This window comes from Ceratotherium simum, chromosome 18, assembly GCF_057802395.1.
Source record: "Ceratotherium simum simum isolate JZ-2026a chromosome 18, ASM5780239v1, whole genome shotgun sequence".
Lineage (NCBI taxonomy): Eukaryota > Metazoa > Chordata > Mammalia > Perissodactyla > Rhinocerotidae > Ceratotherium > Ceratotherium simum.
The window spans coordinates 13765457-13780636 of record NC_141917.1 but is presented as its reverse complement, the minus strand read 5'-3'; the positions used below and the strand labels follow the sequence as shown (position 1 = coordinate 13780636).

General features: G+C 40.1%; 1 protein-coding gene across 1 annotated transcript in view; it reads left to right on the top strand.

Annotated features, from left to right (window-relative positions):
* MARCHF11 (membrane associated ring-CH-type finger 11) overlaps nucleotides 1-14087 on the top strand; it is a 103224-nt gene extending 89137 nt beyond the window's left edge. Inside the window, exon 4 of the mRNA XM_004423011.3 lies at nucleotides 13651-14087. Within this exon, the coding sequence (XP_004423068.3) occupies nucleotides 13651-13973 (323 nt within the window). The 3' untranslated portion in view covers nucleotides 13974-14087. The remainder of the gene's footprint in view (nucleotides 1-13650) is intronic.
* The last annotated feature ends 1093 nt before the right edge of the window (nucleotides 14088-15180 follow it).

The following is a 15180-nucleotide window of genomic DNA, read 5'->3' as shown; positions in this document are numbered from 1 at the left end:
GAAATAAAATAGAAAGGAACTTGTTTTTGCTACTTGCCCTTCAGTGCTGTGCCTGAAATGGTCTCTCAAAGCTAATTAACTCTTTAGGCCTCCTTAGGGGGGAGCAAACCCAACCCACCACCTTCCTCTTATTTGACCTTGTAAAGTTTAAGTTGTTTCAGAGAAACATTAACATAATTAGCAGAGCAGCAGACCAAATATATTGTTATTATTGACTTCCGTTTCCTCCATAGGAAACAGTATGACTCCTTAGCTATCTCTCTCATTTGGGGGCAGTTTAGCCAAAGAAGTGTTAGTCATCTATTGAGCCAACATTTGTTGAGTCTTTACTGTGTCCTAAGCCTGGAGTGCAAGATAGAGATATAAGTAGTACCAGGGTCCACCTATTTTTGTAACCTTATGATTTAAGAATAGTTTTTACATTTTTTTATTTATTTATTTTTTTCCCCCAAAGCCCCAGTAGATAGTTGTATGTCATAGTTGCACAGCCTTCTAGTTGCTGTATGTGGGACATGGCCTCAGCATGGCCTGAGAAGTGGTGCATTGGTGCGCGCCCAGGATCCGAACCCGGGCCACCAGCAGCGGAGCATGCGCACTTAACCGCTAAGCCACGGGGCCGGCCCCGGTTTTTACATTTTGAAGTGGTTGAAGAAACATCAAAAGAAGAATATTATTTTGTGACATATGAAAATTATATTAAATATAAATTTCAGTACCCATAAATAAAGTTTTGTTGGAACACAGCCATATCCATTCATTTATGTGTTGTCAATGCATAGTTGCAACCTCACCATGAGAGACCATAAGGTTCTCCTAGTCTAAAATATTTACTATCTGGCCCTTTACAGAAAAGGTTTGTTGAGCCCTGGAATATAAGATGCTCCCTGCTCTCCAGCTGCTGGAGAGAGACAGTCAGGAAAATAAGCAATTAAAATACAACATGGAAAGTGCCAGGAGAGAAATATATGTGAGAGCAGAAGGAGGAAGGTTAATTATACTTAGGGTCAGCAAAGTCTATGGGGAGGAGGAAATCTTGAGCTAAAAAAGAAGAGCAGGAGGGGGGCCAGAGAGAGGCCACTGCCTGGACTTGTCATCTTATGAAAACATGTAATATTTGTGAGGAATGATATGTAATTTGGTGTGGCAAGAGAAAAAGATGCTTGTTGGAGAGTAGCAGTGAAGAGATAAGGCCTGATCATCTAGAGGGGTGCTGTGAGGGGAGCTTGGGAATGGGACCAAATTGGGAAGGCTCAAGGAGTCCCTGAAGGGTAGTCTGCTGTGCGTGATTGCTCAACTTGATATGGAAGAAAGGGCCTTGATAGCCAGGGAGGTTGAAGGGGAGGTGGGGGGAAGGCTATGCTGGAGAAGGTGAGAAAGATATTATAATAATCCAGGAAGGTGAGTAGGCCTGCATTAAGACTGATGGGCAGCTGCTAGAATTAAAAGAGGTTAATCACAAGATATGGCAATCAGTTCTCTGGAGGTGGGGTGGAGGTGGGAGGGTAAGGGAGAGGGGCCATCAGGTGTGATTCACAGAGACTGATTGGTAGATGGGAGAGAAAGACAGTAAGTTCCTTTTGAAGATTTTCTTTTTGCAGAATTTCTGGGGAATCTAAGCAGAGATGGCTGGTAAGCAGCTGGATTAGGAGTCTGGAGCTCAGGATGGAAATTTGAGCTGGAGATTTATATCTGGTAGTTAAAACCAGTGTCTGCAAGGGAAAGTGATTCAGGCAAGATGAGCAGCAGTTTGAGGAACACAGTGAGACACAAAGAGCAGGCAGAGAGAGGAGCATGACTAGTGAAGAAAAGAGTGGGGTCGGGCAAGGTGAGGGAGAAGATACTCCAGGGAGGGGGAGCAAGTGGCCAACAGCCAGATGCCATGTCAAGAGTAGGTGAAATAAAACCGAAGTGTACGCACTGGCTGTGGCAATGTGGTGGTTGGATGGATACGCACAAGACTGCAGTAGGTTGAGAATGGCTGGGATAGGCAGAAGGGGGCTCAGAATATAAGTTCACAAATCTTGGCTGACAAATGACACAGTTAAATGAGGGCAGAATCTAGAGGGAGCTGTGAAATTTAGGAGAATCTAGAGGGAGCTGTGAAATTTAGGAAGGTTCCTGTTTATTTGTTTTAATGGCAGAGTTAGGCATGGGCAAATGCTGAGAGGAAAGACCCAGAAGAAATCAGAAGAAAGATCAAAGATCCAGCTGGGAAGGGACAGCTTGGTGCCCCTGAGAATGCAGAGATAACCCAGCACACAGCAGAGGGGCTTGTCTTGCATAGGAGGGACACCATTCCCCTGAAAAGGGCAGGCATGAGGAGAGGGTGGGCACAGCTGGAGATGGCTGTATATGCTGCTCTGGGAGAATAAACTGAAGGGCCTCCTTGCAAATGACCTCTCGTTTTTCAGTCAAGTAGGCAGTATGGTCATCTGCTGAGACGGAGAAGGCACGATGTTGAGAAAGGAGTCTGAGGAGAGCATTAAAAATGATAATCAGCTGCAGAGGGCTTTGGGGAGAGAAGCTGAGCCAAGAGACATTAAGAATCACTGGGCATGATTGAGTGCCCTCCTGAGGCTGGAGCAGGAGTGGCCCCAATCTACGTGGCTGTGTGGCTATTACTACGAGTAAGTGCAGAGCGGAGAAATGGTGAGACTGGGCTAAGACGCTATGCTGAGTTGCTGGAAGACAGCAGCAAGATCAACCTTGCCTTTCACCTCAAGTGGTGGGAGAGTGATTACAGGATGGGGTGTGCTTTCGCAGCTACCAGAGAAGAAACCAAAGCCAGAAAGAAGCTGGCAGATTGGGGAAAGATTACCAGTCCGGGGGCCCAGAGTCTTCAGGAGATGGAGCAGGGATTGAGATTAAGAAAGTGGGTGAGTGGTTGTCGTCAGCAATGGGTGGTAGTGTTTCAGAGCTTGCAATTGGAGCGGTTTCTGGAAGGGAAAGGCCCAGGCTGGAGTGAAGGAGGGACAGTGGAGGCAAGGGTGATGCATGTCAGGTCGTGGCCAAGTCACCCACATGGACCTGAAGTGTGTGGATCTAGGGGGCTGAGGAGATCCAGAAGCTGAGGGACCAATCATCCATGATTGTGGAGAGCAGCTGAGAGATCAGGAGGGGACATCTGTGGTTCACTCTATATGTGAGCACGTGTGCACGTGTTTTGTGTGACTTTACTCTCTGTGACTTGACTGTTTTCCAGAAGAGTGGTTGTGGGAATTCTAAACACATGAGGCTCGGGAACAACTGTAACAACTTGAGAGAGATCTGAGTATATCTCTAGGCCACTCTGAAATGAGGTTATTACTGAGGCCAACTCAACTCGGGAATGGGAAGTTTCCTTGGAAGAGAGAGCTAAGTAGAGTGTGTGGTAATGGGAACCATGATAAGAAGAGGCAGCTCCCTCAACTAACAACCTGGAGATTGTGGTTCAGAACTAGCACCCACCTCTTGGGGATCTCCTGGGTCCATACTGTTTTGCAGTGACCTTTCTCACTGAAGAAAATGTGAACATGATCATTCTTGTAAATGATGCTTCTGTGGAGAACACAGAGAATGCAGGACTGGGGGTGTGCTGACAAAGAGCGAGAGACAAACTCGTGGGCCATAAGGAACCAGAGAGATGAGTACAGAAGTGAAGCTCAAATATGTTTTCAACTGCTTCCAAATACGTAGAAGTAAGGTTTTAAAAAACTTTATCTCCAATGTTATCTAAGATCGTCTTTTCTATGATCCAGGCAACAGTCTGAGCACTTCACCTCAATTTTCACACTTAATCCTCACAACAGCCCTATGAAGTGTGGGTGCTGTTACCATTCTCCTCTCAGAGATGAGAAAACTAAGGCCTCCTTCAGTAGTTTTCCTGAGGTCACACAGATTGGAAGGAGAAATCCAAGACTGGAATCCAGACCCAGTCTCTCTAGAGCCTGTGTAAGATATTTGTGTGATTCAGTTAATTCTATTTATTATGTGGTTAAAAACTCCTCCTTATATGCTGAGCTTGAATGGCTAATTTACAAAATGTTGTGTAGTCAACAGAGTGAAACTACGTGTTTAGTTGTTGTCTCAAACCTAAGGCATGACATCAGGAATAAATAGTTTTCTTAACTACAGGGGAACTGATTTTAGATCGAAACTAGAGGGAAAATTTTCCCTAAAAGTCCAAAGTAATGTGGTAATTTTGTAAAATCTTTATTCACTTATTCTAAATCAATAGAGCCAAAAACATACAGAAACATTAATAGAGAGAATGGAAAATATTTAATACACCATACCGAAAGCCATCTCTCTCTTTCCATTGATCTGAGTAAAACAGTTTCTTGATCAGAATTATTTATGTCAAGACTCATATCTTAACCTCGAATTTTCTTGCTAGATCACAGAATAGAATATTAGGGAAACCTAAGGTCTGAGCATTTTTATATTCAGGTTAAAAATTTAATTAATATTTTCAATTAAAAATATCTTACTGATGCTATGAATGAAATTGAAAAGTTAGAATTTTTATTGATGCTTAGGTGGTAGCTTCTGTTTGGAATGTTTACCCACTGCCTGTATGATTTAAGAGAAATGAAAAACAAAGCCAACAAAATTGAAATAGCCTATTACAGGTCGCAAAGATTAACAGGCTTTAATTAGATATTTCAATTTAGATCTTTTAAAATGTCGTTCTCAGCCTCCAAAACAGAACTACCAATACATGTATGCTTCACCCTGAAGAGTAATAAAATCCTGTTCTGTAAGTTTGCAGCCGATAATTTATCCATCAGAGAAGAAAGGGACAATTAGCTGTAATTTTTTCTGCTTGCCTCTAGGAAAAGTCCACTAATAGTCTGCCTCTAAGAACTGGCTTTAATCCATATACCAGAGTGTGGGAAACAAATGAAAAATACCAAGTAGCTTTCCAATCCTAAAAGCTTTAATTAACACAGAAGACAGAATTTGATAGGCTTTTTTGACTGCGTACTGTTACATCAGGTGTTGCAGAGTTACTTAATTTCATAAATGGTGAGGGTCACTGTAATCCTTCTATCGCCTATCCATATGCTGCAATGTACCCTTTAGTATAAAGACCAGAGAAGAACTTACCATCCCAGCTTCTGATATTACTGAAAAGAGATTTTGATTCTATTTACTTCATAGTCGGTATAATATCACTTGGGTCAAAGAGACACTAGTGAGGACCAGCTTTGGCCAAGGATGGCCCCTGAGGGCTGAGTTCTTGCAGAGCAAGTGCCCTGGACCAGGCATCCAGGGTCTGGCTCTGATTCTGGGCTTGGCCACTAACTAACCGTGGACCCTTGGTCAAGCCCTATCACTTCTCTGTGCCTCAGAGTCCTCATCCCCCAAAACGAAGGGGTTGTATTAAATCATACCTCATATTTTCTAATTTTGAAATTCAGTGACTGTTTGTCCACTTCTGATCCCTGTGATACGTGATGTTTCCCCAGTGCCCCAAGTTGTTCCATCTGTCCGTGAATTGTGGGACAGAATTGAAGTTACATTCAACTGAAATTAAACTGATTATATTCCATGCTCCCAGTCATTGGAGAACCCTAGCCTATCTTTATTATCTATAAAAGTATTGGGCTCATTCCCTTATTTCTTATATTGAAATAGTCATATCCATAGTTTTTTTTTTTTCTCAAGCCCTTTTGGGTAGAAACTTAGATGATATAACAATTCTTCTCTCCAGTGATTTTTTTTTTTTAATCCAAAATATCATGTATTTTATAATGTGTAACAAAGTTGGCAGCTTTTGAGGAATATTCTGTGAATATGCCAACAGTAGATTTGTGCTCCAGGGCTAGCACTAGAAAGATCAGGGCATTCTTCTATCTACTGAAGAATAAAGAAATCATTAAAATAATTGATTGAAGGATTGGCTTCTTAGGAAACCAAGTGGTCAGATGAATGGACAGCATCTTTTTATTCTTCCTGTCTTGCCTGGAAATAGCAGCAAGGAATCCATGTCTGCCTCCTCGGCTTTAGGTCTGGGCACACTCATTTTGGTAACTGTCTGGGTTCACGATTGGTGCAGCAAACATGTGATGGCCCTGCCAACACGACAGCGGGGGAGGCTGCTACAGGTTACTAGAACGGAAAACAAATCCTTGTACACAATTTTAGCTCCTCTACTCCTGCTGGACCCTCTGTGTATAAGCCACTGTCACAAACCATGAGCCCGATCCCTAAATCCTTGTCATCTCTAGTCTTGGAGTGTATGTCTTGGTTGTCTTTGGTATCTTAAGATATTACTCTAACATTTCAAAGAACAATGCTTGAGATCTTTTTCTGTTTTACTAGCACTGTCACAATCAAATTAAATCACTCCTTGTCATCTTTTAGATTCCAGTGATGGTTCTTCTTCTCTTCTCAATCCCTCTCGTTTAGCAAAGATTTATTGAGTTCCTACTATGTATCCGGCATTGAAGTAGGAGTAAGATTCCTGTCCTCAGGAAGCACGTAGCTGATTGGGGTCACAGGCATATAAACAAATTGTTACAATACAGGTAATAAATAAAACAGTGCAGGTATTTCCTGTGTAGAGTGGCAAAAGGTAAAAGGAGGGAGTGATTAATTTTGTTTGAATGAGTTAGAGAAGAAATTGAGAGAATCTGGATCTTGAAGCATGTTTAATACATGCAAGTCATGCAAATGCAGGAGAGTGACCATTCCAGGGAATTCTCTGGTTGTATGGTTTTATCTCAGACTCACTAAAAAGACAGAATTAGCAGAATTTAGTGCAAGAGGATAGAGGAGGAGTCTAGGAGATTCCCAGGTTTCAGCTTAATTGACTTGGGCAGTTGTCATTAACTGAAGTAGGGATGGCAGGTCAAGAAGTAAATTCAACCCATGTCAGGACCTTTCAGAAAAGGGTGAGCTCCACTCACTGCCAGGTAGTAAAAGATAATACTCCATGTTAAAATTTGCCATTGCCATCTTGTTCTATTGTTGTCAGCATTGAAGATCCAGCGCAAATGTGCTCTTTGCATCCAGGCTGATGACTGCAGGTTTCATTGAGTGGACAGGAACGCAGAGAGTGGTGGTGTCATAAAACAAACACCATGAATTTCCTTTTGTGGGGTCTCAGAGAAACAGTCGTTTAGAGTCTTCACTACTGTAATAGTTGTTTCTTCGTGTGCGCTGTTTTCTACTTTGGGGGTGGGGGGTGGATTAGATCATTGATATTTGGGATTTAGCCAGCCTTTAGTGTCAAAAGTTTTCACGTTGTGGGAAGTTTCTGAATAATTTGCTGTCCTTAGCAGGTTTCTTGCACAGAAGATTTTATTATCAATGCTAATGATGAATCTGTATTTGAGGCCCTGAGCTTTAAGCTCTCATGACCAGCCTGCCATTCTCAACTTGGTTCTGTGTGTGTGTGTGTGGGGGGAGGAATATACATATATTTATATAATGTATATAATATATCTATAATGTATATTCAACAATAGAAAGATCAACTCATCTTTTATAGATATAAGTGCATTTTATGTGGGATATTTCTTTTCATTATTTGTTCTGCTATGGGCAACATTGGAAATACGTATCCACAAAAATCCCCGTATATAATCAGGACATTGTAGTTCTCAGTGGCCTGGATTTCAGGATTCCAATTTATGATAGCTTTGTTTTGTGAGCTTAGTGACTTCTGTGATGACATAATTTTTGTCTTTCAATCTTCATCTCTCTATTTAAGTTTTATATTTCTGCTTTAAGCTTCATATATAGTTCAGTCCAACAAAAAAATTTCAGTATACATAAAAGTGACTTATGGTTATTTCTTCAAGATTCATGTTAACAAGATTCAACAATAGGGGAGTGACTTTTAAAGTGATTACCTCTATACTCACATCTAAATATCCATAACTGTTGGGCATTTAAATTTGGGGTGTGTTGCAAAAACGTGCCTGGAGGATTAATGGCATTTTATTACGTTCTAGCAAAGATTATTATAACAAAGGGTATCTTGGACCACAGTCTCACTTAGTTAACCCTCTTTGGTGCAACCATGCTCTGGTCTTCACCAAGTAGTAGTGGAAATTAAGGAGTCAAAAATGGGACCACTTGATGAGATAGACTCTAAACTGGTCTTCTTAAATGGAATTGAATGGGACCTAAAGCTACCATTCTGCTTCTGGTAACACTGACTCCTCAGTATGACATGAAATATATTTATAGAGTTTGGTTATGTGCAAATTTCACTGAGAGAGATGGAGAGAGGGAGAGAAGAATCTTGATAATGGAGAACAGTGAAATTTAACCTAGAAATCTTCGACATTTTCACAATCAAGAGCTTTCTCTGGTGAAATATCTGCTGTGAATTGCGAGTTCTTGAGCTTTCCCAAGGGTCATTTTGACTGAACAGCCAACAAGGCTTTACCCTGTGTTCCTTTGTGGTTTCATGAGGGCCTTGCCTTTCTTGGGAAGGCTCAGGCTGAGTGCAGCTTACCAGATGAAGCTCTCATCACTTAGAGTCTTGCCTCCAACAAGCCTCCCCAACCCTTTTCTCTCCTGTGGGTGAGAGGGGAGGAAGGGGCTGTTTCATTGGCACTCCTACAGATATAACAGTGTCGGTGACACACAAGGATATTAAAAATGGCCGCTAATTGTGTAACTTTGCCCAAATCACAGTCTCCAGGACTTTTTACTCATATTTTAAAATGAAGGTGATGTAGGTCTACAAGGTTTGTCTTAGTCTGTTTGAACTGCTATAACAAAATACCACAGACTGGGTGGCTTAAATGAAGAACATTTATTTCTTACAGTTCTGGAGGCTGGGAAGTCCAAGGTGAAGGTGCTGGCATATTCAGTGTCTGGTGAGAGCTCTCTTCTTGGTTTACAGATGGCTGTCTTCTCATTATGTCCTCACATGGCCTTTCCTTAGCGTGTGCACAGGGGTTGGGAGAGAGAAACCTCGAGTATCTTTCTCTCTTTATAAGCGCATTAATCCTATCACCAGGGCCCCACCCTCATGACTTAATCTAACCCTAATTTCCTCCCAGAGGCGCCACCTCCAAATACCATTACATTGGGGATTGGGGCTTCAACATATGAATTTTGGGGTGATACAAACCCACGGTTCATAGCAAGGTCTCTTAGTTGGTCATTCTATGACTAGCAGAGACTGCCATACGTTGGACATTTAGCATGGGTAGGACTGTAGTACTCAAGGTTTGCATACAGACAAGTTTTTGGGCTCCAGACTCAGCTCTGATTCTCATATCTTCATAATGTTGGACAAGTTGTTAAATCTCTAGGGCTTAATTTCCTCAACCATGAAATTGTTCAATAATAGTATCTATTTGTAGAGTTGCTGTGATTAAGTGATTAAGATTAAGTGAAAATCGAGCATGTAAAGCACTTAGCACAGTGCTTGGTACAAAATAGATCCTTGATAAAAATTTAGCTTTTAAATTATGAAAAACGACCAAACCTATTTGAACAAAAGCTGAGACTGGTAACACAAGAAATGAAATGGTTTGACCAGAGGATTGGTAGTAATATCAAAATTTGTTTGGATTTGACAGTAAATTTTTACACGTCTCTGTTAATTATAACACAACATTTGTCTATGTTTATTTTAACATAAACAAATTGTGTGTGTGCACACGCATGTGTAAGCATGTGAACATATGTACCTTGATAGTCTTCCCCATCATTTCTCTGGATAATTTGTTTATCTTCTAGTACCTATAAGAGTTTCAACTTGCACACCACTTCAAAATTTGAGATATATTTTACTTACATAAACAGTGTGTTTTTATTTCAATGATACTAGTAACTATTTAAAACTGCTTTGTTTTTTAAAATTATTCCCTAGCAAAAATGTTCCTGTACACACCTGTAAGGGAATGTTCCAATTAAATGTTACTGACAAGAAAATGATAAAAACCAACCAACCACACATACACACACACACACACACACACACACTCTCCTCAACTCTCGAAACCTAAATTCCCATGAATCATACCTTGTTGACATCTATGTCATTAATAATGTAGCAAGTATCTTTGTCATTAATAATGTAGCAAGCATCTTAAAATATTTAATATTGACATCTTTTGGAAATTATCATTGCTTTTCCCTTCAGGTTTAATGACTTAGATGAAGAAGTAAATCTAAGTCCGTTCTCATATGACCTGAAATGTCCAGGTGACAAATTCATTTTAAGGCTTAACTTGAGGTATCACTCAGAGAGTGAAGGCTACTGGAGGAAGTGAGTTATGAAACAAGCAGGAGCTGATCATTAGTAAGTAAAGATGGGCGTACGATTTTCACTGGCTGGATTTTCAACACATGAACTACAGTGGAATGAATCCTTACCCCTGGATTTCAGCAATCATAGTAGTAATGTCCTCTCATAACCACTAGTACAAAAGGCATTTGCCATAACACCAGAAGATTTAAGGAAAAAAGGGGGGAAATGCATGTTACAGAGGACAACCTTGGGGGTGAGATGGAGTTCCTCATATTTCAGTAAAATTGAAGCTTCTAGAGGGCGAGGAGTAGTTCTGATTGCTCATGGGGAATAAAACAAAATCTAAACATCATGCATAACTTGAAATGCAGTTAAGAAGCAGTACATGGAGCTGGAAATTTGAGAGGACTGTGTCTCCATGAAAACTTCAAGTAATTCTCTCTCTTTCAATTGAGTTCAAAATGTACTATAAATACCTGTGGGATTTATTTCTGCACAGTGGGTAGATTTATGTATTTAGAAAAGGGCTACCAGGAATTTATTCCTAGAAAATGACTTTAAGCTCTAGCAACTGATCTGATTTCTGGCCTTTCAAAGGAAATCAATAAAAAAAGGATAAGATCCTCTGAAATGCGTGGTTTCCCCTGGTGAAGCTGTCCCCTCGTTGCTGCGCTTATCCAGAATGACCTGTTGCAGGCTGTAATGGTTTTGTGATCAGTGCGAATGAATGGTCCTCACCACATAGATTCACTATTGATTTTTTAATTAATGTCTCCTGTTTATATAGTTACCATCTCTGAGGAAATCTGAGTGCTTTATAGTTGATGAATTCCAGTTTATCTTCTTGCTATCCTGCTGAATGTATAGATTAGGTATTCCAGTTGCACTTTAGGGAGGAGAAATAGAACCAGAAAAGTTAAATCATTGGCCATCGAAATTTCAGGAAGCTAATAATAGAATCATCAAGTAAAATCTGGTAGTCTTGATTTCTAATTCTGGCTGTTTTCCAAAAACATCTGCTCAGTTGAGTCAACTCTAATTATTGCTTAGGAAAAAGAAGTTGATCAAAACAATTATTTGACATTGCTATGATTAACAGAATTTTACATTTTTCCTCATTATTTATAGAAGAATTAGGCTTAAAACTTTTTTTTTAGACCACATGCATTTTTTTTAACGGCTTGTGTTAATATCTTTGGAATGCTCTTAAGTCACATGTGTCAGAAGTTTATCGCCTGGTAAGGGAGTGATATAAAACTTAAAGTCTCATATTAGGTAGGTGTGATTTTCAAGAACTGGATATCTCCATCACCTATCTGGCATTGTTTTAGCTGACAAAAAAAAATGAAATAAAAATGAAATAATCTCCTCAACAAAAACATGTTCAAAACCCTTACTCATTGTACCTGTAAGAAGGTTATTGCCGTCCTTTCAATCCCATTCCTCTAACCTTAAAAACGTGGGATACTGATTTTTTCCCTTTCTTGCATTCCAACTGCTGTCAACTTTTCCTCTGACAAGTTTATTACTTTGTCCCTCCATCTTCCCCTCACTGCCGTTGCTCTACTTCTCACATATAGTGTGGTAACCTCCTTATTTGTCTCCCCTACTTCGGTTGTCGATTCTTCAGTCCATCTTAGATCAATTTTCCTAATAAATTATCTGTGATTTTTGAAATTATAAATTATTCAGGCACACCAAAAGTATACAGAATATGTTGAACATCCATATCTCCACCACCCAGCTTTAAAAAAGTGACATTAGAGATACAGTTGAAAACCCTCTTTGAAGCCCCTCCCCAATCTCATTTCTTTCCTTCCCTCCCCACTATCGTGAATTTAAAGGTTATTATTTTTGTGCATGTTTTTGTACTTTTACCTTATATACCTGAATCCATAAAAATGTGTAGTATTTCTTCACCCTAATCATTTCTTTCTGAAACTTTCATTTTTTTTTCACGTGGCTTTGAGATTTCCACTATTGTTTTAACATTTATCCATGTTAGCACATGTGACTTTTTTCCCTTCTGTTTCATTGCTGAATGTAGTGGATCCACACACTACAATTTACCCATTCTTTTCAGGATGGACATTGAGATTGTTTGTGATTTCTTTCTCAAATACAAACAACTATGTAATAAACACTTTTTTGTTGTTGTTGTTGAGGAAGAGTCTCCCTGAGCTAACATCTGTTGCCAGTCTTCCGCTTTTTTTCTCTTTTGCTTGAGGAAGATTCACCCTGAGCTCACATCTGTGCCAGTCTTCCTCTATTTTGTATGTGGGTCACCACCACAGCATGGCCACCGATGGGTGGTGTAGGTCCATGCCTGGGAACCAAACCCAGGCCACCGAAGTGGAGCTCACCAAACTTAACCACTAGGCCACAGGGCCGGCCCCAAGCAAGAAACACTTTTGAACACGACGTCTTGTTCACATTTGTGAGAATTTCTCTATGTCCCAAGGTCTAGATGCTGGGAGGTAGGATCTGCTCATTTTCAGATTTATCATTAAAAAGTGGTTGTGGCCGATTGACACACTCTACTTACGTGCCGTATTCCATCTAAAAAAGACTCTTCATTGGCCTCTCCACTGCCTTTCAATAGAATTTCAACCTCCTGAAGGAGAAGAGCTCCTCCTCACTTCTTGGTCTGAAGGGACCTCTCCCCAGAGACTCCATCTGTGGGTGGTCACAAATTCAGAAGCTTGTGGACTACATATTGAGATGTAAATGGGTGAAAAATGCAGCCTGTAGTGGGATCTGGGGTGGATGGTGGAGATGGAGCCATGTATCAGGGCGCCATATCTGACTTATGGACGGTCAGTTTATGGTCCCTGAGGTCCTTGTATTACCTTGTTTATTTTCCTGAGAGTCTGTCTCAGAAATGTGCAGTCGTCAAATTCATTGTATGGCAGCGAAGAGCAAGGCCTCTGGAGCCAGCCTGCCTGGCTCTGAATCCATGCTTCACCACCACTGGTTGTCTGCTCTTGAGCAAGTTCCTTGTTTGTAAAATGGGGGTCATGCTCGTATTTATTTCACGAGGCTGTGGTGGGAACTAGAAGAGATTATATACGTAAAGCTCTCAAGTAGGTGCTTATTAAATTTTTGTTGAACTGTGGAGGAGAGTAAAAATAACAAAAAGTTACATCATACCTCCTGTGTGTCAGGCATTGTTTTAGGAACTGGGGAGATGGCCATGACTTTAATATCTGTCTCTTTCCCAAATTAAGTTGCCTGCTGGGACCAAGCCCCTAACACATTGCTTGGCTCACAGCAGGCACTTGAAATATACATTGAATTGAATGAGTACTCAAATTTGAGTAGTCAGAATATCATATATTTTAGTAATGATGTACAGAGAATTGACTATTTCTTTAATCCCTCATTTGTATACAAAATAATATTTTTAACTTTTGATTCTAAAGAGTCCTTTCTTTCTCAAATTTTAGGTCTCATCGTCCATGAAGGAGCTGCAGTTTATAGAGTGTTTAAGCGCTGGCGAGCTGTTAACTTACACTGGGATGTATTAAATTATGACAAAGCCACAGACATTGAGGAAAGTAGCCGGGGAGAATCTTCCACAAGTAGGACTTTATGGTTGCCATTGACAGCTCTGCGGAATAGGAACTTGGTCCACCCAACGCAGTTAACCTCCCCAAGGTTTCAATGTGGCTACGTGTTATTACATCTGTTCAATCGGATGAGGCCCCATGAAGATTTGTCAGAAGATAACAGCTCGGGGGAGGTTGTGATGAGGGTGACCTCAGTGTGACAAAAGTCTGTGATGGCACAGCGTGGACCACCCTGCACATTTGGAATGTAATTGCAAAACCATAGCACTTCTAAAAACACACATCTATGAACTTTTTAAAATTTATGCTTTTTATATGAACATTTGAATTGCAAATACATTTTTCTGAAAAAAAAGACTCTTGTTCTTTGCTTTCTGATTTATCACATCTTTTATAACTTGGTACTTGAAATCATTATACATATAATTTAACTCTACTTGGTTAAAAGAATGATGAAAGTTATCCTTAAGGCCAAAACTATTTTTTCTTGCTTGTTTTAAATATATTTTTATCAAACTTTTTGCTCCATGTGTAATTTTTGAGACATGCTATCAATGGGGAAGAGTTTAGAATGCTGTGGGCCATTCCAAAGTGCCGCTGATGTTACGCAGCATAGAGGTGCTTCTGTGGTGTTCTGCACTGGCCCTCCTCGTGCCTCCTGCTGGTTGGCAAACTTGAGCATGACTTTTTTGCTGGGATGAAATAACTTGTCACCAGGAATGCAAGCTCTAGGAATTATGGCTTGTTTTCTTATTTCCAAAACAGTATAGAGAGCTTATAAAAAGATAATGATGAGTGGAATAAAATAGTGTTACTCTAGAACATACTACATAGGCAGGGCATTCTGCATACTTATAACCCTAAAAGCTCACCAAAACGTGGCATCATTGCATGTGTAATAATAAAGCTGCCTCACATTTGCATAGCCCTCTCATAGACCTATCACAGTTATTTTGGTTAATTATTAGTATCTTGATTTCTATAAGCACCATCTTAATTAGATTTTCTTTTTGTAAAAGCTTATATACCTACTTGATCATTTAAACACTGATCCTGTTACTTGATTTAATGAAGTCCTGGGAAATGTATTCACCAGCAGCAAGAAGTGTTTCTCTTTCACTAGATAAGTGTTTTTTAAATGAAAAGAGGAAAAGAAAAATGAGGCTATTGACTCCCCGGGAACAGGTTGCTAACTAGTGGTACCTGGGGATTTTCCACCTTTTTAATCCTCCTAATGGAGGTAAATGGCACATTTTAATGGGCAATGACAGAATAGCTGAGGAGGCAGGTGGTCATGCTTTCCTTAGAAACATGAGTCGAACATGTAGGTCATTTGAAGTGTTTGATGATTAGACTTAAAAGCATATGAAATAAAATGCTTTACATTCTCTTTTCTAAAAATGAACT